The sequence below is a fragment of the Kogia breviceps genome, chromosome 18 (genome assembly GCF_026419965.1).
Source record: "Kogia breviceps isolate mKogBre1 chromosome 18, mKogBre1 haplotype 1, whole genome shotgun sequence".
In the NCBI taxonomy this organism is placed as follows: Eukaryota; Metazoa; Chordata; class Mammalia; order Artiodactyla; family Physeteridae; genus Kogia; species Kogia breviceps.
Genome location: NC_081327.1, coordinates 46538950 through 46566297, shown reverse-complemented (window position 1 = coordinate 46566297; position 27348 = coordinate 46538950). Strand labels below are relative to the sequence as shown.

The 27348-nt window shown below is 40.9% G+C and overlaps 1 protein-coding gene across 2 annotated transcripts in view; it reads left to right on the top strand.

Annotated features, from left to right (window-relative positions):
• CFDP1 (craniofacial development protein 1) overlaps positions 1-27348 on the top strand; it is a 137401-nt gene that overhangs the window by 13433 nt on the left and 96620 nt on the right. The window contains exon 5 of one of the 2 annotated variants that reach the window (XM_059043762.2): positions 13500-13619. The exons of the other annotated variant lie outside the window; for it this stretch is intronic. Within the exon in view, the coding sequence (XP_058899745.1) occupies positions 13500-13619 (120 nt within the window). The remainder of the gene's footprint in view (positions 1-13499; positions 13620-27348) is intronic. 2 annotated transcript variants of the gene reach the window in all.

Genomic DNA, 27348 nt, shown 5'->3' with positions numbered 1-27348 from the left:
TTTATAGATGGTCACATTTATTTTCCTTGACAGTAATTAATTAGACTTGTTTACTCTCTGTAAATATAATTTCCCCTAAAGTTGATACTCTTAAAAATAATTTCTAGTTTCCAACTATTATTTCATCTAGTGAAAATATACCTTAGAAAAAAGTTTGGCATTATTTGTTTGTTTGTTTGTTTGTTTTAACATTTATTTATTTATTTATTTGGCTGCGCTGGGTCTTAGTTGTGGCACACGGGATCTTCATTGCAGCGTGTGGGATCTTTGGTTGCGGGGTGTGGGAACTTTAGTTGCGGCATGCAGGATCTAGTTCCCTGTCCAGGGATCGAACCCGGGCCCCCTGCATTGGGAGCACGGAGTCTTAACTGCTGAATCACCAGGGAAGTGCCGGCATTATTAGTTTTATAAATGATGTGAAGCAACACTTTTTATTATTGTTATTATTTGTTGTTGTTTTTGTTGTTGGGGCCTTTTTTATTTTTTATTTTTTAATTGGAGTAGAGTTGATTTACAGTGTTGGCGTTGCTTTCTGCTCTACAGCACGGTGAATCGGTTATAGATATACATATTTCCACTCTTTTAGTATTACTTTTTTCTCCCCCAATTTTTTTTCTGAAAAATTTTACACTTATAAAAATGTTGCAAGAATAGTATTACAGTGAATACTCATATACCTATCATACTGATTCACCACTTGTAAATATTTTACCCCTCTCTCCACCATCTGTTTCTGTATTTCTCTTTTTGTTTTGGCTGAACCATTTGAGAACTGTAGACATGATGCTTCACTCTTAAATACTTCATCACTGTTTCCTAAGAACAGGGATCTTCTCCTTTGTGACACGATATAACTCTCATATTTGGTAGATTATGCATTGACGCAGATTGTTATCTAAATTCTCTGTAGTGAAGGACCCTGATTTTAAATTTTCAACCTGTTGCAGACCAATACTTTTTAAAAACACAATAAATAGGAATTATTAGAAAAGTAAATTAAGAAGAAATACAAGTGCAAACCTTTTAAAAAATATTTATTTATTTATTTATTTAGGCTGTGTGCCGGCTCTTAATTGGTGGCTCATGGGATCTTTGTTGTGCCATGCTGGCTGTTAGTTGTGGTATGCGGACTTCTTAGTTGGCAGCATGCATGTGGGATCTAGTTCCCTGACCAGGGATTGCACCCAGGACCCCTGCATTGGGAGTGTGAAGTCTTACCCACTGGACCACCAGGGAAGTCCCCAAGCTCAAATTTTTAACAATAAGATTTAACAGACCGACGTAAAATTACATTTCAATAAATACAGTCAAAATGAGCATAAAATAAGAAAAGGAAAAGAATTCCATAACTATCCTTTTTTTTTATGGGGCAGGGCAGCAGGCACACCCTGCGACTTGCAGGATCTTAATTCCCCAACCAGGGATTGAATCCGAGCCCTGGCACTGAAAGTGCCGAGTCCTAACCATTGGACTGCCAGGGAATTCCCTGTAACTATACATGTTGATCATTGAAAGTGTGAGTGTAAGTGATTGATAAAAGCAATCACCTTTTAATTCTATAATTGAAGCAAAAAACTAAAAGTATCAATTCCCAGTACTTAACATCTAGACACATACTTTGAATAAGTGCTGTTTGTATTAATTTTTAAAGTTTTTAATGGGTCAAAATAGCTTATATCTTTCTTGTTAATTAATCTAAGTGGGATTGGTGACAGCCCTACTCCTGGAGGATGATGTATATGTAAATTATTTCTGTGTTGGTGCTCTTCCTCTTCATTTTAATTAAAAAAAAATAATACTCATAATAAACCCATCTCAGGGCTGTATTTGTACCTCTTTTATTTATTTATTTATTTAAATTTATTTATTTATTTATTGGCTGTATTGGGTCTTTGTTGCTGCGTGTGAGCTTTCTCTTGTTGCGGCAAGCGGGGGCTACTCTTTGTTGCAGTGCGCGGGCTTCTCATTGCAGTGACTTCTCTTGTTGCGGAGCACGGGCTCTAGGCATGTGGGCTTCAGTAGTTGTGGCATGTTGTCTCAATAGTTGTGGCTCATGGGCTCTAGAGCACAGGCTCAGTAGTTGTGGCACACAGGCTTAGCTGCTCCGTGGCATGTGGGATCTTCCCGGACCAGGGCTTGAACCCATGTCCCTTCCATTGGCAGGCAGATTCTTAACCACTGCACCACCAGGGAAGTCCTGTACCTCTTTTTTTTTTTTTTTTTTTTTTGGTATGCGGACCTCTCACTGCCGTGGCCTCTCCCGTTGCGGAGCACAGGCTCTGGACGCGCAGGCCCAGCGGCCATGGCTCACGGGCCCAGTCGCTCCGCGGCATGTGGGATCTTCCCGGACCAGGGCACGAACCCGTGTCCCCTGCATCGGCAGGCGGACTCTCAACCACTGCGCCACCAGGGAAGCCCCTGTACCTCTTTTTAATTTATTTTTCTAATAAATTATTTCTATTGTGTTTTACAAAAGTATTGGTCTGCCAGCAGGTTGAAATTTTAAAATCTAAGTCCTTCACTACAGAAAATTTAGACAATGATCTGCAATAATGTGAAAGTAATGAGGATGGAAGTGTGGATTTTAAAGTAGTTTCATAAGTTCAGGATTTTCATTTTTACTTTTTCCAAATGAAGCCAGTAATAACTATATTTTCTTTTTTTTCCTTCCAGTTTTATTGAGAAATAATTGACATACAGCACTGTATAAGTTTAAGGTGTACAGCATAATGATTTGACCTAGGTACCTCATGAAATGATTAATAGTAACTGTATTTTCAGAGTTCATCTTCAGTGCTTCATAAGTAGTCAGTTCCAGTAATTTATCCTGTCAAGTTATAATTAAATTTAAGTTATATTTCAGTGGGAAAAAAGAATTCTGGATGCATGAATTTCCTATGTGTGGATTTTTTTATGGAAAATATAATTCAGAACATTCTGTGAAACATGTTAACCTATAGGAACTGTTCTTCAGGCTTGTAACTTTCATTTTTACTCTTAGAGTTTGTTTCTGAAAAATATGTTGAATTACTTCCTTGTGTGAAAGTACTAAGATTATTGAAAACACCAAACTGGGAATTCCCTGTCAGTCCAGTGGTTAGGACTCCACAGTTTCACTGCTGAGGGCCTGGGTTCAATTCCTGGTTGGGGAACTAAGATCCCGCAAGCTGCTCAGCACGGCCAAAAAAACCAAAAAAATACCAAACAAAGCAGGCAAATAAGCATGTTTTACTGTCTAATTGAGATCTTTAAAATTGGGTACCATATGGTTATTGTTTTTCTTTTAGAAGTACTAAGTTTATTCTGTAGTTCCTCATTCTCAAGGTACTTTCTTCTTCATAACCATTGTACTTCAGCATGCATTATAACATATGCATATTTATGATCAACTTTCAGTTGATCAAAAATAGAGTCATTGGGCTTCCCTGGTGGCACAGTGGTTGCTAGTCCGCCTGCCGATGCAGGGGACACGGGTTCGTGCCCCGGGCCGGGAAGATCCCACATGCTGCGGAGCGGCTAGGCCGGTGAGCCATGGCCGCTGAGCCTGCACGTCTGGAGCCTGTGCTCCGCAACGGGAGAGGCCACAACAGTGAGAGGCCCGCGTACTGTAAAAAAAACAAAAAATAGAGTCATTTAGGGGGCTTCCCTGGTGGCACAGTGGTTGAGAATATGCCTGCTAATGCAGGGTACGCGGGTTCGAGCCCTGGCCTGGGAGGATCCTACATGCCGCAGAGCAACTGAGCCCGTGAGCCACAACTATTGAGCCTGCACGTCTGAAGCCTGTGCTCCGCAACGAGAGGCCGCGATAGTGAGAGGCCCGCACACCGCGATGAAGAGTGGCCCCTGCTTGCCACAACTAGAGAAAGCCCTCGCACAGAAACGAAGACCCAACACAGCAAAAATAAATTAATTAATTAATAAAACTCCTACCCCCAACATCTAAAAAAAAATAATAATAATAAAATTTAAAAGTCATTTAAATTTAATGCATTAGCTTTACATAATTCACAATTTTTACTACTGTACTAAGAACAGTGGGGGGGTTTTTATGTAGTAAGAGTTTTCTCAATGAAGGAAGCAGTGTATTAATTTATGTTCTAGCACAAACTCCTTAATCTAAACTGTTTCCCTGTCTTGCAGCTGTGCCATTGGAACATATTCTTCCAAACACTTAAACTTCAAATCTCATCTGTTGACATGTGATTCTACTTTTATTATACAGATCAGTGTCAGTTAATGTTTGTCAGCAAAAAACTGATAAAAAAGAATCCTTATATCACCCTCGTGATTAAATACTAAAATAATTTTCATATTAGCAATAATCTGTCATTCTTCAAATTGCATTGAAGAAACACTTTGCTAACTTTGTTAATAGTTTCTCTATCATAAGCCAGATCTTGAGTACTTTAAGCCATGGTGTCATTGGAAAGTTGTACTTGAACTACCTTCTTTGTCAAGATTTCCAAGCAGACACCTTTGATATAGTCTTTTACTAATGTCCTGGGAATGGTATATGTTTTTCTTAGTTAGCAACCAAAAGTACTCCTTTCTCAGAAGGCCACAATGCTAACGTAGGCAATTTTGTATCTGTTTTTATTGACTTTTAGTTCAGTACTCTTTCTTTCAAATAATTCTTTTGATTTTGAACTTATTTCTTCATGTGTTATATGTAAATGTTGCAGAAGTTTTGGTGGATTTGTCGCTCTATTAACCAAAACATCTCTGCAAAGAACTCACTGTGGTTTTAGTGCTACGTGATCAAAACCCAAGCCCAGTGTATGAGGGCTCATAGAGTAAAAGCGGTTTGACCTTGGTTGTCCTTCATTTCTTCGGAGTCACTTCCATTATCATCATGTGGTTTACTACTACTGCTGCATTCAGGAAATGTGGGGTTTTTTTTGCAGAAGCATACAGTGTGGGTTGTTTTGCCATCAGTAAATGAGGATTAAAAAATAATACCAAATTTACTTTCTTAATTTAGTTATTAAACTATAAATTTTAAAAGTCAGGGCTTCCCTGGTGGCGCCTGCTGATGCAGGGGACACGGGTTCATGCCCCAGTCTGGGAAGATCCCACATGCCGTGGAGCAGCTAGGCCCGTGAGCCATGGCCGCTGAGCCTGTGCATCTGGAGCCTGTGCTCCACAACAGGAGAGGCCACAACAGTGAGAGGTCCATGTACCGCAAAAAAAAAAAAAAAAAAAAAAGTCACACTTGGTCAAAAATTAAAATGATTGTAAAAATTTATAAAGAAATGCTTACATTTTATCACATTTTGGGGTTTTAATTGATAAAATAACCCTAAACTTACATACACACTGTAATGTGGTCTTAATGCACAAAACTAATATCACATGTGACCACCTTGCAAGTTTGACAGTACCTGAATTGGTCTATGTTATGTTTAATGCAATGAGTCCATCATTCATGTCTTGAATATTGTGACATTGTCAAATTTCTAAGCAAGTTTCCAAATACTTACTCAACATTTTTGTACTTATCTTGTCTTAGACCAATAACAGGTAGTTTTGAAGGCCACATTTTTGGTAGCTCTATATACAGTTCTATGCAAATCTTTCCCTAGTTATTCTAAAATGTTCTTTTTTTAAAAAAATTTATTTTTATTTTTGGCTGCGTTGGGTCTTCGTTGGCTGTGCATGGGCTTTCTCTGGTTGTGGCAAGCGGGGCTACTCTTTGTTGAGGTGCGCGGGCTTCTTATTGCAGTGGCCTCTCCTGTTGCGGAGCATGGGCTCTAGGTGTGCAGGCCTCAGTAGTTTTGGCATGCAGGCTCAGCAGTTGTGGTACGTGAGCTCTAGAGCGCAGGCTCAGTAGTGACGCACAGGCTTAGTTGCTCTCTGGCATGTGGGATCTTCCCGGACCAGCACTCGAACCCATGTCCCCGGCATTAGCAGGCGGATTCTTAACCACTGTGCCGCCAGGGAAGCCCCAAAATGTTCTTAATAGCTATATTTCTTGTCCAATCCAACCTCCAATCAAAGATTACACTCTGCGTTTAGTCTTTTATGTATTTATTTATTATTTTAATAAATTTAGTTTTGGCTGCGTTGGGTCTTCGTTGCTGCCCCCGGGCTTTTTTTTTTTTTTTTTTTTGGCGGTACGCGGGCCTCTCACTGTTGTGGCCTCTCCCGTTGCGGGACACAGGCTCCGGACGCGCAGGCTCAGTGGCCATGGCTCACGGGCCTCGCCACTACGCGGCATGTGGGATCTTCCCGGCCCGGGGCACGAACCCGTGTCCCCTGCATCGGCAGGCGGACTCTCAACCACTGCGCCACCAGGGAAGCCCTGCCTCCATTCTTTTTCCGAGGTCCTGGATCATCTTCACTATCATTATTCTGAATTCTTTTTCTGGAAGGTTGCCTATCTCCACTTCATTTAGTTGTTTTTCTGGGGTTTTATCTTTTTCCTTCGTCTGATACATAGCCCTCTGCCTTTTCATCTTGTCTGTTTTTCTGTGAATGTGGTTTTTGTTCCACAGGCTGCAGGATTGTAGTCCTCCTTGCTTCTGCTGTCTGCCCTCTGGTGGATGAGGCTATCTAAGAGGCTTGTGTAAGTTTCCTGATGGGAGGGACTGGTGGTGGGTAGAGCTGACTCTGCATTTAGTCATTTAGTCTTAAGAGTCCCTCTGTTGTAGAGTGTCTCTCAGTTTGGGTTGTTGCACTGTTTCCTCATGGTTAACTTCATATTAATCACTTTAGACAAAAATACTACATTGATGATGTTTTGTCCTTCTCAGTACATCAAATCATTAACACTGATTATTGGTGGCAATAAGTTAGACTGCTTAGGCAATATGTGTCTGAATTCTCCATTGCAAAGACACCCTTTTCCCATATAAGAATTTTAGGGATCCATTAAATAAATCTTGATGATGTGAACTAAGAATGTATTTTACTGGGCTTCCCTGGTGGCACAGTGGTTAAGAATCCACCTGCCAATGCAGGGGACAAGGGTTCGAGCCCTGGTCCAGGAAGATCCCACATGCCATGGTATCTAAGCCCATGCGCCACAACTGCTGAGCCTGAGCTCTTAGAGCCTTTGAGCCACAGCTACTGAAGCCCGCATTGCCTAGAGCCTGTGCTCCACAACAAGAGAAGCCACCGCAATGAAAAGCCCGTTCACAGCAACGAAGACCCAATGCAGCCATAAATAAATAAATTAATTAATTTTAAAAAATAAAAAGAGAAATCTCTTTTAAAAAAAAGAATTATTATGCTGCCAGAAATCATACTGGGAACTATTGAGCTATCCAACAGAGGTTCGTAGAACACTGATAGTGAACTGAAGTCCTAAAAAAATAATACGGAAAGTGTTTAATGAACCGTTGGGAATATAGGTTTTAAATTTTTGGAAATTTTTCTTGGCTCGCATTATTTCCCGTGTGTCATATAGGATATCTACGAAAGATTTATTATAACTTTACCATTGACTTCACATAGAGAGTAATAAGAAAAGCTGGTGAATAACTGTTAGGAGAAATCATTAAATTTCCTGATCAAATTAAATTTTGTGGATTTATTAATATTTATAAATATAGTTGACTGACGCAAATTTTCTGTTTTTTTCTTTAAAAAAATTTTTTTTGCTCTTTCATTTTTTTAAAGCAAATGGATGATGATTTTAAAATACTGGATGAGTATTTAGAGAACCTGCTATTTCTATCATTTGTCAGAAGAGGGCAGCACTATGTCTAGCAAAAAAACAGCAGTATGAATAAGGAAACACTTTTTTTCCATAAATATACACACTCACGCACATATATTTTATACTCAGAAGTAATATATGCTTACTACTTTAAACACATACGTGCAGAGATACATAATGTGACAAGTGAAAGTTCTGTGTAACACCTTCCTCCTAAAAAAACCAAAAATTTTGTTAATAATTGTCATGTTGGCAGGATTTTTTTTAAAAAACTTCTATTATTTATACTTAAATTTAGGTATTATAAGGAACCCTCACGTAGGAACTTGGAGGGCCTGAATTTTGACAACCAGATGCAAAGTTGGTAAATGGATTTGAGCATATCTTTTAATATCTTGATGTCATTATTCTGCTTTTCCTTTTTGTCTTTGTATCAAGTTAAGAAATGTGAGAAAGAGCTACTGATGACTGGGAGGAATTTGTAAGTATAAGCATAAGGTAGTGTTAGCACAAAGTTAGTCTTTTGGGTTTTTTCTAATTATGTTTTAATTGTTAAATTTAGAATTTTTACCTTTTTGTTTCGGTTTTCTCCCACTTGAAAAATGTGTAGCTTATTAACCTTGGTGAATGAGGAAATACAGTATTTTTTTTATCCTTCCCTATCATATAACCAGCTGATCCAGTTAGCTCAGAATTTCCTAAATGATTCACCTTTTGGAAGAGGCCAGTCATGGAAAGTTTCTGCCTAAATAAAGACTTTTCAGGAAGTTCTGATTAAGTGAAAATGAAGTTTAAGATGGAATTCCTTCTGCTAGCACTTGAATTAACTGTTGCTAATGATGGGCCTTTTCCTGTCAGGGTTCCCTCTTGTACATTAGGAGTGGTCTATAATTTAACTGATCTCTTACTTGAAGATATTTTGATAGCGGATTCGCCCCCCCCACACTCTCTACCCCCACCCCCCGTCTGCATCTAGGTCAACGCCTGACTTGCATGATCTTAGTTGCCTGAACAGGGATTGAACCCAGGCCCCGGCAGTGAAAGCACTGAGTCCTAACCACTGGACCGCCAGGGAATTCCTGCGAATCTGTTCTTATTGCTTGTTAAAAGTGGAGTTCTTCTAGGCGTATTTTCAATATACAGTAATCTGCTTATTTTTACTTTGTGTCATTTATCAAAGTCCCTGAGAGAAATATTCCAGTTTAAGGAACTTGTTTCCTAGTGAATATGAATAAGACTTTTTAAAAAAAAGTAAATTTATTATTTATTTTATTTTTGGCTGCATTGAGTCTGTGTTGCTACGTGTGGGCTTCCTCTGGTTGCAGCAAGCAGGGGCTACTCTTCGTTGCAGTGTGCAGGCTTCTCACTGCGGTGGCTTCTCTTGTTGAGGAGCACGGGCTCTAGGGGCACGGGCTTCAGTAGTTGGGGCTCGTGGGCTCTAGAGCGCAGGCTCAGGAGTTGTGGTGCTTGGGCTTAGTTGCTCCGTGGTATGTGAGATCTTCCTGGATCAGGGCTTGAACCCGTGTCCCCTGCCTTGGCAGGAGGATTCTTAACCACTGTGCCACCAGGGAAGTCCATGAATAAGACTTTGACAGTAAGAAATTAATAGAGATATTCACACAACTTATACTTTTTTCCATGCTTCCTTTATGCCGCTTACTATATATCATGTTTTGTTATGATTTGTTTTCATGGTTGGCTGTCCTGATGAACTGTGAGCCAGTCAGGGCAGAGAGCATGTCCTATCTTTTTATATGTCTCATGTTCAACACAGTGCCTGCATCTAGGTCGCTTTTCAGAAAACGTCCACTGAATTGTCTTAGGTTGCTGGTAGAAAAGTTTTGTTAGTACTGTGGTAAAACAAGTAAACAAAACATACTTTGCATAAAGTCTTCTTTTACTTTCCCTATGATTTGGGCTACTTGATCTTTATCTTCTCTCATCACCAGCATTCTAAAATTTCATAATGATGTGCCTTTATGTAGATCTTTTTAAATTGCTGGGTCATGGGAGTTCCCTGGTGGCCTAGTGGTTAGGATTCAGCACTGTCACTGCTGTGGCCTGCATTCGATCCCTGGTCGGGGAACCGAGAGCCCACAAGCCGCATGGTATGGCCAAAATATTTTTTAAAATAAATAAATAAAATAAATTGCTGGGTCACATATTCTGTGGAACAGTCATTTTGTGGAAACTTCTAGGAAATTCTTCTTTTTGTTCATAACTTCCCATATTTTCTTATTCTGAAATTCCTATTAGTTAAATTGATGTAATAGTAAGGCTCTGCTAGGCTATGCTGGGGTAACAAATAAACCCAGAAAGTCCGTAGCATAACACATATTTATTTCTTACTGGTACACAGTCTGACACAGGTTGGGTAGCCTGACATCTTACAGCTCAGCCATCCAAAACACGTAAATGCATAGCCTTTGAGGTTGCTATGGCAAAGGAAGAGTGAATAGATACATCTTCATTTAATTTGTCTGTTTTGAGAATGAGACTTCAGCCCTGCCAGTCTGGAACTTTTGTGATTTTCATTTCTCCAATGAGTAATGGGTTCTGGGTTGGGTAGGGGTCAGTAGCCTGTGGTATAAGGTAGAGAAGGGGATCTGGGACCTAGACGCTCCTGATACAAACTTTCAACTAGTATTTGCCCCACTCCTCTCCCTGACCTTCAAAGTTTCCTGGTATCTCAATTTACTGAGCCTTTCTAGGATACTGCTTGCTTGTTGGCCATTTCACATGGCTACCAGCTTGAGAGATTAGAGCAAACAAAGACCTAAGTCAACTTTTACTTGTGTGTTTGCTTTCTACCTTCAAAAAATTTGATTGACATCTTTCTCCTATTATACCTGTTCTTATCCTTGTGTAGTTCTGCCTTTGTAAATTTATTTACCACTGTTTGGCAGGGTTTTGGTAAGGAGTAGAGTTCAAACCACCATTTCCAAGTGGAAGTTTCCACTTGTTCTTCATAAGCCATCTCAGCTCTGCCCCAGATTCTACCCAGGGCAAGGAGATTAAAGGAACTTTCTAGGCCAGTACTCTGGGACTCTGCATTAAGCCTCAGGTTTGGATGTAGCTTTATCTTGGTTGTCTCTATAACAGTGTAAGGAATCACCCCAAAATTTAGCAGCTTAAAACAGTTGTTTTATTGTAATTTCTCATAGTTCTGGGGTGGCTGGACTCAGCTAGATGGTTCTTGTGCAGAGCCTCTCATGCAGTTGTAGTTAGTGGCTGGGTCTGGGGCCATCTTGAAAGTTTATTTACTCCCATGTCTGGTGCCTGGGCCAGGAAGAAACACCTGGGGTCTGGAACGGGCTCCTTAGGTATCTCTCTCTCAGTGGTATTCCCATGTGTTCTCTCCAGCATGGCGGCTTCAGGGCAGCCAGACTTCTTGTGTGGTAACTTGGGGTTTCAAAGTTTCATTCTTGAGAGAGAGCCACCTGGAAGCTATTTCACCTTTTCTCAGTGAGCCTTATAAGTCATGTAGTGCCCCTTCCACTGAATCTTGTGAGTCGAGGCAGCCACAAAGGCCCACCCAGTTTCAAGGGGGGTGACATATACTCTCCCTTTCATTGGGGTAGTGTCAGGTTCTGGAAGAGCATGGAGGTTGGGAAATTTGTGGCAACTATCTTTGGGAAATAGAATTTACTGAAGGGTTCTCTCTAGCATTGCTACTTAATCTCTAGATGAGAAAAAGTAACTTAACCCCTTAGATATCAGTTTTCTCACTCATGCAATGTAAATGTGTTAGTCGCTGCTACAGAAATGCTACAGACCATCCCAAAACACAGTGGTGTACACCAATAAGAATTTATTTGTTGAACATGTGTTTCTGGATATCTGGGGTTCAGCTAATCTAGGCTGGTCTCCAAGCTACTTGTTGGGTTCAGATCTGCAGCATGTGTCTTTCAGCCATCTTAGACCAGTAGCTCCTTGAGGCATACTGTTCTATGGCTAAAGGGAGGGACTCAAGGGGCGAGTGAAACAACACAAATACATTTAAAGCTTCTTTTCCTGTCAAATCAGCTAACATCTCATTGACTATTGAAGCAAGTCATGTATCTAAGCTCAGCATCGGTAGGGTAGGGGAGTATCTTCTTGGTCTACAGGGAAGGAGTGAATATTTGCTGAATGGTGGTCTAATCTATCATATAAATTCTTCATCTTGTTTTTGACTCTTGACTCTTAGTACTGAGAGGTTTACTTAGGAGAATAGAGGGACACACAAATTAAGCCCAGTACAGAGTAGGACCAGATTTGGGGGGACCTTGATTTGGGGGGTTCAGCAGTTTGTATTTGATCCTCTGAGTAATAGTGAGCCATCATAAGAACTTGAGTAGCGGAGTAACAGAGTGTTCGTTCATTTGTTTGAAGTCATCCTTCAAGATTAAGGTAGTCTTTGTCAGTGAAGATTCTTTTTTTTTTTTTTTTGCGGTACGCGGGCCTCTCACTGTTGTGGCCTCTCCCGTTGTGGAGCACAGGCTCCGGACGCGCAGGCTCAGTGGCCATGGCTCACGGTCCCAGCCGCTCCGCGGCATGTGGGATCTTCCCGGACCGGGGCATGAACCCACGTCCCCTGCATCGGCAGGCGGACTCTCAACCACTGCACCACCAGGGAAGCCCAGTGAAGATTCTTAATGTAAAACTCTCAACCTCTTATTTTGTGCCACTTGTGTGGATGACAGAGTACTGAGTGCAGGAGTGAGATGGTTCTTAAAGAGAAAATTTGGTTCTGGTCCTAAGAAGCCTAGAAGGAAGAAGAGAAAAGATGGAGACTTCTGTTCCTACAAATCTGGAATTTTTAGGATTCATTTGTCATTATGCTGAATGACCTGTTTGAACACTCATGATAACGCAATGACCTTAATCTTGGACCCTCCGACAGACAGATTGGCATTTAAACAAAATTCCTCAAGTGTTTTTATTGACTTGGCAAACCCAGGCTGGCATTAGGCATTTCCTTTCTTTATCTAAAATTTCAGGCACCATTAATACTTTTATTTGATCTTTTAGGACTCAGTTTTTTGTTTGTTTGTTTGTTTGTTTGAGAATTACATTTTATTTCACGGACTTGATGAGGACTTAAGCCTGGAAAACAACGTCTCAGATGACTCTGAAGGACTGCTCTGAAGAGGTCAGGGAGGAGCCAGGATATATAGGAGTTTTTGCAAACCAGGTAGTAGGAACATCAAAAGATTATTGTTAATTAAAGAAAAACAGGGACTTCCCTGGTGAGGACTCAGTTTTATTGAGGGCATTTTTTCCAGATTTGGAACTGGACAGGATTCTCAATCATGTCGCTTTCTTCCACTCTTAAATCACTGCCTGTTTGGCCGGTTTTAAGGAATTTTGTTTCATCTTTGGGTTGTTAGGTATAGAACAGGAGCCTTCTTTAGAGTATTCCCACTTGTTTATACTGTTGCTTTTCTCCTTGAAATAATGCCAGTGTTTTTCTCCCAAATCATCTCCCCATTCCAACTTTTACTTAAGTGTGAGCACTAATCTGCGTGGGAGGTGCAGTGGAAGAGCCCTTTTCGGCCTTCACATCGGTGACCCACATGGGCTGTGATTCAGTGGTGACTGTCCTGCTGACAGAAGTAATGGAGGGGATTTGAGAGACATCAGACTTACATATGGTGTTGATTCATTTGTTAAATTAATAAGGGGAAAATGTCTTTATCTAGAACTGTTACAGTACACTTTAATCATAAAGCTCAGCAGCCAGAATTTATAGAAAGCCCAATGGGTTTTTCCTTGTTGTTATTTATGCCCTTTTCTTAGATTTTGTTTCTTTCCTTTTATTCCTCTTGTAAACGTGGTGTCTCCTTCCTTGGTACAGGGTGACTAAGGAAGTGGATGCTACATCTAAAGAAGCCAAATCCTTCTTCAAGCAAAATGAGAAAGAAAAACCCCAGGCTAATGTCCCTTCAGCTCTGCCGTCACTTCCTGCCGGGTCAGGGTGAGTAGTCTAGTCTCAGGAGCACGTGTACCTGGCACGTTGGAGAAGCTGTTTTCAGTACAAGGACACCCTTTACCTGTAGCTCTTGTGACTCCTTTCCTGAGAGAAGGAATTCTGCTGCTCTTGTGCCTTAGCTGAAATATTTGCCAAAACGGGGGAGGCAGAGGAAAATTAGCCATAGGCTTCTTGTTTGATTCTGAAAAAAGTCCTGATATACAGTTTTGGCCACAGAGCTGAACACATAGTAGACTTTACACTTAAAAAATAATTTTTTTTAAAGCATGACATTTGTTTATTTGTTTATTTATTTATTTTTGGCTGCGTTGGGTCTTCGTTGCTGCCCACGGGCTGTCTCTAGTTGCGGCGAGTGGGGGCTACTCTTCATTGCAGTGCTCGGGGCTTCTCATCGCCGTGGCTTCTCTTGTTGCGGAGCATGGGCTCTAGGTGCATGGGCTTCAGTAGTTGTGGCACATGGGCTCTGTAGTTTTGGCTCACGGGCTCTAGAGCTCAGGCTCAGTAGTTGTGGAGCATGGGCTTAGTTGCTCTGCTGCAGCATGTGTAATCCTCCCAGACCAGGGCTTGAACCCGTGTCGCCTGCATTGGCAGGCGGATTCTTAACCACTGTGCCACCAGGGAAGTCCCTAAAAAATAATTTTTGAATGAAAATATCAGCAGATCATCAGAACTTGTAATAAAGATTTGGTTTGAGTACTTGCTTCCACCCCCAAAGACCTCATAGGAACAGGAAAAGGTCAAAGCTGACTTACAAATAATTTTGTTAACACATTATCAAGAACTTAATAGTTTTTCTCCCTTCATATTTTCCATACTACATGGGTTATTTTTAGCTGAAGACTAGAATTCTTTCTTTGGAGGAAATAAAAATTCCTTTCTTCTTAACTTGTATGTAAGATGGGAAGCATCACAGTAAGTATGAGGAACCAGGGCACTAGCCTACAGAGAAGTGAACATGGACCACACCCATTATAACACTGATCACCTGCTGATTCCTGAGGGGGAGCTCTCTGTCCTTGAGGTGTTTGGGGTAGAACAGGTCATCTATAGGGGCTTCGCTGACCCTTAAGTCAGTTTGTGGCTTTATCCTTTCCTCCCCAAATAGTGAAGTTTTCTTTTGTGTTTTTACATTAAAAAAAAAAAATCATTGGTTTTCCTGTCAGGTTACGAGCTTTTGTAGGACAGGCCTTTCTCATCTTCGCAGCCCTGGCTCCAGACAACACTGTGTTACACTGGTATGCATTTACCCAAAAGCAAACCCTGAGACAAAGGTTTGAATGCAAGTCATTAGTGTGGGAGGTGGTCCAGGAAGCCTGAGCAGGGAAGTGAAAAGGTGTGGGAAGGTAGCCAGTGCAGGGTGTATTTTCCAGCCACTGCTGGTGGTGGCTGCTACTCAGTCCTGCTGGTGGAGTTGGCAAGGGCAAGGAGGCTGGGATATTTATCCTCCAACTCCCAGCTGTGCTGGCTCAGCTGCTTCCACGGCGCTCCGGCCATGAGCTGCAGGTGTTTTCAGTGACGCTGCTCTCAGGGTGTCATGGCGGTGAGTGCAGGTATGTGTGGATGGCCTGTGTCCACATCTGCTCCATACTTTTCATCTGCTTCTTAGTCCAAGCATTTCTCTCCCACTGGGGCAACTAGGTGGCAGAAGTCATGTCGTAGTTACACAGGAACCTGAGAAGGGAAAGGATTTGAGTGCTTGCTACCACAGTGGAAATTAGATAAACACCGAGGAAGGCATCTCTGAGAGGAACAGAGTAATGTGAACAGAGTTCTCCAGTCTGACCCTCTTAATACTCTAGGCCAGTACTTTTCAAGCTGTGGTTTGCAGTCATCATTTAAGAGAAATGAAATAGAATAAATGTCATAGTACATCATGTGGTAAGAATAAATATTGTTTTCACAAAATGTTTATTTCAGTGTGGGATTTGTTTGTTTGTTTGTTTCGGTTGTGCCCGCGGCTTGCAGGATCTTAGTTCCCTGACCAGGGGTCAAACCCGGGCCCCCAGCTGTAAAAGCACCGAGTCCTAACCACTGGACTGCCAGAGAATTCCCTATTTCAGTTATAAAAGTGCTTGTACAGGGTGACGAAATAAACTATATTTTTTTTGAGAGCTGAAATAAAAAATATGAGGCTCTTGGCTGAAGCAACATGCTTTTAGCCTTCTAATCATTATATTGTTTGAAAGGGATTTTCTTCATACCAATGACTTTCAAACTTTATTGACTGCAACTCACATTAAGGAATACATTTTACATTATGACTTAGTATACCCATAAATATAGGTATGTTAAAAAGTGAAATAAAAATTTGGTGAAATTATATTTACCCTTACTATGTATGGTGAACTCTTCTATTTTATTTCCATTATTATGTAATTATTATGTGTAGTATGTGTCATTTAAAAAACTGTTAGGACCCATTGAATTGATTTCACAATCTGTTACAACCTGAATTTGACAAATACTGCTCTAGACTACTTATAGAAGTAGCCTTCTGCAGGCTTGTCTTTGGGTTACTAGGCTTGTATCTGGAATTATTAAACAGTGTCTCTTGGCATTTACTGGAAGTGTTACTGTAAATTAAGTACTAGATTAAGTACTAGATAGAAATAAAGGCAGAGTTTCGTCTGCCTTAGGTTTCTAGCATAGTTAGTTTCAATTAGCATAATTTTTACTTCTAGCTTCCTTGGGTGTTTCTTAAAATAATCCCTATTAATGCTTAGAGATTCTACTTGGAAACAATGTGTTTCAGAAAACACTGTTGCCATAGTTATGAAGATAACCAGAGGAGGGAGAAGTGGTAGCTTGGCAAGGTCACCTTGTTTACGTCACTCATGGAAATCTCACTGTATTCTGTATTCATGCCTTCTCTTCTTAGAAAGAGCTGATAGCCTTTAGAAGATAAGAAATCTGCTATGATGATATCTGTATTAGGAGAACCCAGCAGGAAACAGATGGCATCCTCAAATTAGGATACCTTGAGGAGAGTTTAATAACTCACAAAATAATGAAAAATCACAGGGAGAGGGACAGTATGGTACCTCTGGGCCTAGTAATAATGAGGCTCCATCACCAACCCTAGACCTGAAGGGGCAAGACAGGGAGCAGTTATGGCCATGAAGATAGGGAGGGGCTCCTGTCCGGAGCTGAGAACTTCACTTGAGTGATGGACCATCTAGGGGGAAGCCAGGGGAATAAATACCCAGATATTTCATTCCTCCCTCCATCCCATCTCTTGCTAGGGCACTCCATTGGGCACTGAGGCTTGTGAAAGAAAAAATTATCCTGGTACTTGTTAAAATGGTAAGGAAGACTTGTTCAGGATTATTGCAGTAGTTGTTAATGACTATCACAATAGGGGGAAAGATCAGACTTCACTTTGAAGACAGCAAAGACAGCTGGGGATGTATAGCCAGGGAACCGAGTCGGGGGCGGGAGGATTATCAGTGGATGGACCAGTGCTAAGGGAGACCTGAGAAGTAGGGAGATTCTTGTTGTGAACTGACCTAACAGGGTTCTTGCTGAAGGCAGGCCAAGGACTTACACATCAGAGGCGGCAAATGAAGAACTTGATCATGTGTCGAGAGTGATCAGATATGAGTGGGCTGTTCTGTTTAAACTGATTTAGCAGGATTCTTGCTGAAACTGATCTATGCGAGCCCATCAAGGATGGGGCCAAGATTGAGGCTTAGGCGAGAAGAGGCCTCAAAGGAGCGTGACTAAGGTTGGGTAAAGAAGAGAGTCTTTTGTCCGTACAGGACAGCATCTGGGGCAGAGAGCAGTGTGGAGAAGGACGTAGAGAGAATCTAGAGGGGTCAACCAATGACATATTTTTTAGTAGATTAATGAACTACTGACTGCTTTATAAAGGGGTAAAGTGAAATTTGAGCAAAATCAAGTTTCTTTGAAAGCTATAATGGAACATAACAGATTACAAGGATATGTCTGCCTCAGTAAAAGAGTCCTCACAGTTTGTGCATGGAAATGGGGACACATTTAATTATAATACATGTACCTTGAATTTCTGAATAAATCCAGAGGATGACCTTCAAGGTCGGCATGATCATTTTTCTGAGATTCATCTCAAAAAGCTACCACAGTTGTAGTTGTGCTTGGGAAAAGACAGGCTCAAGGGGAATTCATTTGATCTGGCGTGTCTAAGTGTACACCTTTTATCAGTACAGACATTAGTATGTGCTGCAGGCTGCACACACATGGTACGCAGTTTTCAGGGGAAGAATCTACAGGAAATATCTAATTTATTAAAAGAAAATTATTTTAATGAAGTAAAATATTTTTTCCACAGACTTTTTTCATTTTCAATTTTGGAGTTGCTTCAGTTTATAGAAATTGCCCAGCGGAAACACTTTGTTTATTTTTCTTCTCTCTAAACAGATTTAAGCAATACAGGAAAACCAGAGCAGGAGAGTAAAACATCCTGTCCCATGTCCTTTGCTAGCAAATAAGAATCACAGGAGCAAATGTTTGTAACTGACAGTGCATTTCCGCCACATGTTCAAAATAGCACGCTGCTTTGGCTATAAAAAGCCAAAGTTTATGCTTTGGGGATGGAGTAAACAAAACACCCAGTTTTCATTAGAGGCCAGAGTCAGAAATGACAAGAAACTCTACGATTGGTAGAAAAAAGCACCGTGCTCAGCATAATGTGTCTGAATTCCTGTAGTTCTGTTAGTCTAAGCTCTCAATCCACTTCTCACCCTCTAGCCCCCTCCAGCCCTTGCTACCAATACTGTTGGCCACTTGAATCCAGCTTCTACCAGTGTTTGTCTGGCTGGTACATTTACTACTTGCCTTCAACCCAACATTTATTACTTACTTTATTCCAACAGTGGGCGGCCGTTCCATTCAAGTTTATAATCCTACCCATAAGCATTAACTTGTTTAATGAAGGGCTTACTATTTAGTTGCTTCCTTATAGATTGAGAGTTACCTAAAGCAATAAAACCTAAGGGTGAAAAACATCATTTTCCCATGTAATTTTGTCTTGTCTTTTCGGTCTATTGAGCAAAAAAAAAAAAAAAAAAAAAGAGGCTTTATTGTTGAGTCTCAGACAACATCCTGGGTGGTGTCAGTTTAGCAATGTTTGCCCCAAAGATAGAAGAGATAGAATTCCTCACAGTGTCACACTGAAGGCAGAAGACCTGTTGGTACTCAGTGTATTTGAGCAGTCAGTCCCCAGGACCTTTAATTTGTACAACAGAGTCTTGCTGTCTGAGCAGTTGGTCTGATGTCTCCCAAGCTCCTCGGACATGAGTTAATATGACTTTGTTGGCTTTTAAGTTTCAATATATGGTCTTTTTTATGCAGAGATAAACCAGGGCTTCCCTGGTGGCTCAGTGGTTAAGAATCCGCCTGCTAATGCAGGGGACACGGGTTTGAGCTCTGGGCCGGGAAGATCCCATATGCCGCAGAGCAGCTAAGTCCGTGCGTCACAACTACTGAGCCTGTGCTCTAGAGCCCACGAGCCATAACTACTGAAGCCCACATGCCTAGAGCCTGTGCTCCGCAACAAGAGGAGCCACTGCAATGAGAAGCCCGTGTACTGCAATGAAGAGTAGCCCCCGCTCGCCGCAACTAGAGAAAGCCCATGCGCAGCAATGAAGACCCAAGGCAGACAAAACTAAATAAATAAATTCATTTAAAAAAATAAAAAATAAAAACACTGACAAGCATTGCATACACAGCAGCCCTTTAAAAAAAAAAAAGTAACAAAAACCTGGGTGGAAATGTTTCTAATTTTTGATCAGAATCTCTTGCTATGAAGATCAGTTAGACCTCCAACCTATGTTGATTTATTTAGGCCCTTTTACTTTTAAAGGAGTTGCATTCCCCTTGAGAGGAGCATTTCAAAGCTAGATCCAGTTATATTTCAAGTGTTTTGACTGACAGAGAAGAAAGGACCCTCGACTTATTCACAGAAAATATATTTACATCAACAACAAAAAAAAGGCCACCTCAAAAATCTGACTTCACCTCCTGGTTTGATGCTCTTGTGAAATGCCTGGTCAGGTGGTATGTGCCTATGAGTAGATATACATGGTGAGGTTACTGAATGCCTAAGAATGGCCATTTCAGGAAGAGGAGAATCAGCTTGTTTTAAAAGGATGAGTATCATGAGTAAGTGCTGATTGGTAGTTAGTGTAATTAAGATCATTAGAAGAAAGTGGGCATTCTAGACATGACCTGTGATATCATTTGGATTTGTCTTTAAGAGAACAAATGGTATTAGTCAATTTAATAATTTAAAATTGGATGTGCTTTTTCCCTCACTTTTAAAAAATCGCTTTACTGAGCTGTCTTTATTTATACACCTATTAAATTATATAGTTCATTTATTTTTTAGTGTATTCAGAGTTGTGCATCACTCCCCCCAAAATGCAGTCACTCTCCATCTTTATCCCCACTTCTCTCCCCCACCCCCAGGAAACCACTAGTCTATCTTCTGTGTCTAGGTTTGCCTGTTTGGACATTTCATATAAATGGAATCATACAATATTTGTCCTTTTGGCTCTGGCTTCTGTGACTAGCATAATGTTTTCAAGGTTCATTCCTGTGTCTATACTTCATTCCTTTTTATGACTGAATAATATTCCATTGTATGAATGTACCACATTTTATTTATCCATTCATTTGTTGATGGGCATAGGATTGTTACCACTTTTTTTTGACTATTACAAATAATTCTTCTATAATCATTCATATACAAGTTTTTGTGGGGACATGTCTTTTCATTTCACTTGAGTGTGTACCTGGGTGTGGAGTTGCTAGGTCATATGGTAACTTGGACATGCTCTTGAATGGAACAGTGAGCCGTAAAAGAAAAATCCAGGAGTGTTACCAAGGGGTTCCTTCCACCGTGATTTCTTTTAAAGCATGTATAGTTTTATATGTAAGCTCCTGCTGTCGGAAAAAAGAGATTGGTGGAAAACAGTAATGTCTAGTAATGCTATAAAAGAAATGGCTAGAAAAAAGATACGGCAGTTTCCTTTTGTCATAATTAATGTTAGAAGTAAGGAGAGGGAGTTAAGCCTTTTGATTTGTTCCCACAGCCAACTCTAAGCTTTCTACTTAGTGAGATTTCCTGTTTGATGGTAATTTGGGGTTTTAGTTTAGTTGACTCAGGGCTGGCCCTGTCCTTATTTTGTTACTGTTTGTAAATAGATGTTCATGAGTCTCATTAACTTTTTTTTTTTAAGAGGTACACTTTTATTTATTTATTTATTTTTTGGCTGCATTGGGTTGGGTCTTTATTGCTGCACATGGGCTTTTTCCCTAGTTGTGGCGAACGGGGGCTATTCTTCGTTGCAGAGCACAGGCTCTAGGTGCACGGGCTTCAGTAGATGTGACTCACAGGCTCTAGAGCGCTGGCTCAGTAGTTGTGGCGCACGAGCTTAGTTGCTCTGAGGCATGTGGGATCTTCCCGGACCAGGGCTCGAACCCGTGTCCCCTGCATTGGCAGGCGGATTCTTAACCACTGCGCCACCAGGGAGGTCCTCCTCATTAACTTCTGAATTTAACTTTGTTACTCTTAGTGAATGTGGTGCTGCCAGTAGGAGGTGTTCAGAAACGTGTGGTGAGATATTTTGGTGTTACATGATTTGAGACCATTGGTACTTAGTGGGTGGGTTTCAGGGATACTAAATATCCTGCAGTGCTTAGGACAGTTTGTACAGAGAATTTTCTTTTCCAGAATGCCAGCTTTGTGACATGCTGTTTTAAGGGAGCTGGGGTCCTTCAGTTTCCAGTTTGAGACTCTGCTCCAGGTTAGACATTCACAAACTGGCAGTTGATGGATCAGACCTGTCCTTGGATGTTTTTATTTGGTCAGTATTTAAAAATCAGGAGAGTTGACATAAAACTCTGGATTACTGGTTTTTCTTCAGAAATGAGAAGTTGTGCCACTGCCCTCCCTCTTTCCCTACAGCAGCAAGCAGCTGGAGCACAGTAGATGGGTTGTGCCTGTTCCTGTCCCTGCTCCTCATTTATGCTACCTGCTTGGTTCCTGTAGTCAGGTGTTTCCCTTTAATGACCAGGTTAATTTCCTTTTGGAACCAGTTTGTTCTCTAGATTAAGTATGACATACTATCTTCTCATGCTGTAGGTTAAATGTTTCTCTATCCATTTTAAAAGAATAGTTTCTGTTTATTGACAGTTTACCAAATTTAAGGCACAGTGCTAAGTGTTTTACATGTATTATTTCATTTATTCCACATAAACATTTCAAGAGGTAAATGCTAACTTTGTGCCCATTTCACAGATCAGAAAACTGAGGCTCAGGGAGGGGCCCTTAATTTGTTAGAATTGTATATTTGATGGATGGTGGAGCCTGGATTCCAGTCCAGTTCTATGTGAGACCAAAGTCTGGGCTCTCAGCCCCTGTGCCTTACAACCACTCTTTCTTATCCTCCTAATTGGCCTTTTTTGTTAAAAGTATCTCTTCAGCTTTATAACTTATGAAGGACTGTTTGAAAGCTATTTTGTGTTTTGTTATTGTTGAAGGAAGTGAGATGACTGTTTACTCCCATTTCCTTTGTAAGCCTTTTCCTCATTAACCATGGCTAGTCTGGGTTTCCTGTACTATATTTTAGTCTCATCCTTATCTCATGAAATTGAAGGAGCTAGCACTTTTTTTTTTTTTTTTTTTTTTTTTTTTTTTTGCGGTACGCGGGCCTCTCACTGCTGTGGCCTCTCCCGTTGCGGAGCACAGGCTCCGGACACGCAGGCTCAGCGGCCATGGCTCACGGGCTCAGCCGCTCCGCGGCACGTGGGATCTTCCCGGACTGGGGCACGAACCCATGTGCCCTGTGCATTGGCAGGCGGACTCTCAACCACTGCGGCACCAGGGGAGCCCTGGTTGTGTTTTTAAAAGGTATAATTCTTGTAGACATTCTGTGGTTAAAAATTTGACTCTGCTTTTTAAAAATGGTCGTCTATGTTTTGCACTTGAAATTTGCGAAAAATAAAGTTTCTGTGGGAAGGTGACCTCTGGTTTCCTGATCATGGGAGGGAGGTGGTTGTCTGACGCTCTGGCAGCTCGGGACTAGGTTCCCGGCCCACTTGCCTGCCCCGGGCTGGGGGAAGGGGACCTCGTCTCCCACCTGTCCAGGTGCTGAGAGCGGGACTCCCACCGAGCTGGGTGGTACCTGAGTAGATGCGTCTCACTTGTCATTCTGATTGAAAGCACAGCAGAAGCACCAGGATGCTCCCTTCTCATTTGTGAAGGTCATAACTGAATCCTCCTTGGCGCCCACCAGGGAACAGATAGCAACGGGCAGCTCTTCCAAGCTCAAACTTGGGTACTTTTGTCTGCCGCAGCAAGTCGGGGAAGCCCAGGGACTCTTAAGAGCAGAGTAAAATTACTGGCATCCTCCCTGTAGCCCTGCCCTCCACCAGTCTGGATAATGAATGCTGAATGGCTAAATTGTATTTCATTTTTCCAGAATAACTGTATATGTAGCTGTGAGAAAGTGAGGCTCAGTTTTAAACTCCTTAATTACTTGTCCCAGAATGACTAACATGGAGCCTTAAATAAATGTTGATTTGTGAAGAAGGTTAAAGAAGTCGCAAAGTCCAAAAATAGCACATTTTAAAAATGAGTTTGAGGTGTGTTTGTACTTTGATAATCTGCCCGCAGTCAACAGTGAAGCTGTGGACAACATGTGCTACTGGGGAGTAATGGCTATTACCATTTCTATCTGGTAATGGACTCTTTTTTTTTTTTTTTTTTAATGCCTCTTTTTTTTTTTAACATCTTTATTGGAATATGGTAATGGACTCTTACTGAGGTCTGATTCTATGTTGAAAGCTTATGAGAGGGTGTTGCCAGAGGACTCAAGTAGGAAATATCCTTGCCCAGCTTGTTTTAAGGTCATTTCTTCTAGCAGCCATTTGTTCCAGAATAGGACTAGCTAGAAATAGATTTTAAGAGGAAATGATTGATTCTGGCAGCCTCAGTGGTACTGCTGTTACTTTACTTATCAGCTCCAGAATGATGCTGTGTGTTGGGGCAAGAAAACCCTGTACTGACTTTCACCTTCATGTTCTTCAATGGATGCTTATACTCTGCCTCATTTGGTTTTAACTTATTCTTTTTATTTTTTTACTTTTGGCCGTGTTGGTCTTCGTTGCTGCATGCGGGCTTTCTCTAGTTGCAGCGAGCGTGGGCTACTCTTTGTTGTGGTGCTCGGGCTTCTCATTGCAGTGGCTTCTCGTTGCGGAGCACGGGCTCTAGGCACGTGGGCTTCGGTAGTTGGGGCATGTGGGCTCAGTAGTTGTGGCTCATGGGCTCTAGAGCACAGGCTCAGTAGTTACGGTGCACGAGCTTTGTTGCTCCGCCGCATGTGGAATCTTCCTGGATCAGGGCTCGAACCCATGTCCCCTGCATTGGCAGGCAGATTCTTAACCACTGCACTACCAGGGAAGTCCCTTAATTTATTCTTCAATTTTTTGTTTGTTTTGGTTTGGTTTTTTTTGAGGTATGCCGCCCTTTCACCGTTGCGGCCCCTCCCATTGCGGAGCACAGGCTCTGGACAGTCACAGGCTCAGCGGCCATAGCAGCTGCTCTGCGGCACGTGGTATCCTCCCAGACCGGGGCACGAACCCGTGTCCCCTGCATCGGCAGGCGGACTCTCAACCACTGGGCCACCAGTGAAGCCCCTTCAATTGCTTTTTAAGTATAGCTCTACAGGTGTTGCAGGTACAGAGTAAGTGGATTTGAAATTGAAATTAAATAATTCTTTAAAGATTTCCCCATGAATACTTGTAATATTTTGAATTTATTAAAGGTGATCTCATCTCATTCATTCTTTTTTAAAAATTAATTAATTATTTTTGGCTGTGTTGGTTCTTTATTGCTGCTCGGGGGCTTCCTCTAGTTGCAGTGAGTCAGGGCTACTCTTCGTTGCAGCACACAGGCTTCTCACTGTGGTGGCTTCTCTTGTTGCGGAGCACGGGCTCTAGGTGCACAGGCTTCAGTAGTTGTGGCTGGCGGGCTCAGTAGTTGTGGTGCATGGACTTTGCTCCGCGGCATGTGGGATCTTCCCGGACCAGGGCTCGAACCCATGTCCCCTGCATTGGCAGTCTGATTCTTAACCACTGCATCACCACGGAAGTGTCCCTCATTCACATTCTTGATCTGAAGAGATTGTTCCAGGTCGAGCTAGAAAGTGAAAGAATTATGAATGTAGAGATTAGTGATTATTCCCCCCCCACCCCACCCCCCTCCGCTTTTTTCTGGCGACTCTTTGACATTTGGATCAAGCAATGTAAGTGTCTAAATGAGATCCCAAACATAGAAAAGCTTTCAAAGTAAGAACATTTTTCATTTGCAGTCACCAGGATGGGATTGAATACCTACAGAAAATACTATGAATCTAGGAAATGTCCCTTTTGGTTTTCAGTGTTGCCCAGAGTTGAACAAATTCTAGTCTTCTTAGAAAATCCTATGAGGAGTTGAACTTTATTACACAGAGCAAAGAGCCTTCTTTTTTCCTTTGCCCTTACCCTTGAGTTAAAGTGCCAACAGGTTTCAGCAATCTATGAGTTGAAGATCCAGGTGCCTGTATGTGTTATAAAATTTTAAACTTTTATTTTGCTATATTCCTCTACCCTTGGTTGTGCCATCTTTTTCTTGGTGTGAAATAGGTGTCAGGAAAGTGCTTTGGGTGCTTCTTGGTAGTGTAGGGAAGAATGGAAAGAATAGGTAGCTGAAGATATGACTTTCATAAAGTTTACTCAGTAGGATAATAGGAAATTGATTTGGAAATAAGGATATGGAGACATTCATTTAAGGAGAGGATTGTGATGCTCTAGGAATGAAGTAGAAATATTTTGGTTGTAACACGAATTTATTGATTTACTTTGAGTGCTTTAGCTTCTTTTAGTGTACACTAGAGGGCAGAGTCCCCCTGAAAAGATAGCTTGTCTTTGGCAAGATCCCAGGAACATGAAGCATCCCTAAGATTTGGTATATAAGTGCTATACATTATTCTTTAATTAGATTATTCTCTTGGTGTGAGATTTCTGTGTGTTATACAATTTCTACATCTTTCTTTTATTAGAATTTGTTTTAAACTTTACCATTGTGCTTAGAAAGTGGAAGATGATTTTTCTTCTCTCATTTTTTCCCTGAGATCTAAAAGCTTTTACTGTTGTTTTTTGAATTACAAATAAGAAAGTAAAAAATGACCTGTAGTCCTACCACTTAAATTTTTTTCAGAAAGAAGGAAGTGAAATTTCCTTGCTACCTGCCTGTTCTTTCATTCCCAGCCCCAGAGGCTAATAATTTTAGCTGGTTATCAGTTATGTTCCAGTCCTTCCCTTACTATGCTAGTATATTGTAATCATATAACATTAAAACAAAAATGGACTCACTCTTCTCCTTTAATCTGCAGCTTGTATTTTTGCTTAAACAGTCTTATCTTGGGCATCTTTCCAGGTCCAGTATAAACATCTACATTTTTTTATGCCTGCATGATATTCTGTTGTGTGAATATTCTGTAATTTGAATAACCATTCCCTTATTGGTGAACATTTAGTTTTCCACATTTTACAGTTATGAATAGTTCTGTAATAATCCTTGCACATATATTTTTTTAATGTTCTCATGCTGTTATTTCTGGAGCACAGATTCTTAGAAGTGGGATTGCTGGCTCATCAAATGTGTGCACCTTAAATCATAATAAATGCTGCCAAATAGACAAGAACAATTTGAAATCTCTCCAGTGTTACATGAGAGGGAGGGCCCATTTCCACATACCATTACTAGTATTCAGGGTTTCTCCACAATCATTATGTTAACTGAGTCTTCATAACCTGCTGGTTTGCATTGTGGCTTAAAATTTCCCCTCCTTTGAAAACCTTTACCAAAAACAGATTTTTTTTTCAAGAATTAATCTAGTGCTACATTTTTGTGCATTTGTCAAACGTTAAAGAATTAATTAAGGTTTGGGTATCACTTATAGGTAGTCTCCATATTGTATCAAATCATGAAAGTTAATTAATTCTCAGTCATTTAAGAGTTCAGGTAAAAATCCGAGTTTTATAAACACTGAGAGCAATCGTGAGCCAATTTAGGGACTGTATATTACAGATTCTTTAAAATGCTGTGTGTTATTTCTCTCTGTGTGTCCATAGTGTTGGAAGTTACTATCCTCCAATTTTTTTATTTTTTAAACATCTTTATTGGAGTATAACTGCTTTACAATGGTGTGTTAGTTTCTGCCTTATAACAAAGTGAATCAGCTATACATATATATATATATATATATATATATATATATATATATATATATATATCCCTATATCCGAAATGTTTTAATGTCAGTAAAGAATGTCATTTGTCCTAAGTATAGCAGTCAGTGATTCTTATGTTCTGATCACGTTTTTTGATTTTTAACATCTTTATTGGAGTATAATTGCTTTACAGTGGTGTGTTAGTTTCTGCTTTATAACAAAGTGAATCAGTTATACATATACATATGTTCCCATATCTCTTCCCTCTTGAGTCTCCCTCCCTCCCATCCTCCCTATCCTACCCCTCTAGATGGTCACAAACCACCTAGCTGATCTCCCTGTGCTATGCGGCTGCTTCCCACTAGCTATCTATTTTACGTTTGGTAGTGTATATATATCCATGCCGCTCTCTCACTTTGTCACAGCTTACCCTTCCCCCTCCCCATATCCTCCAGTCCAT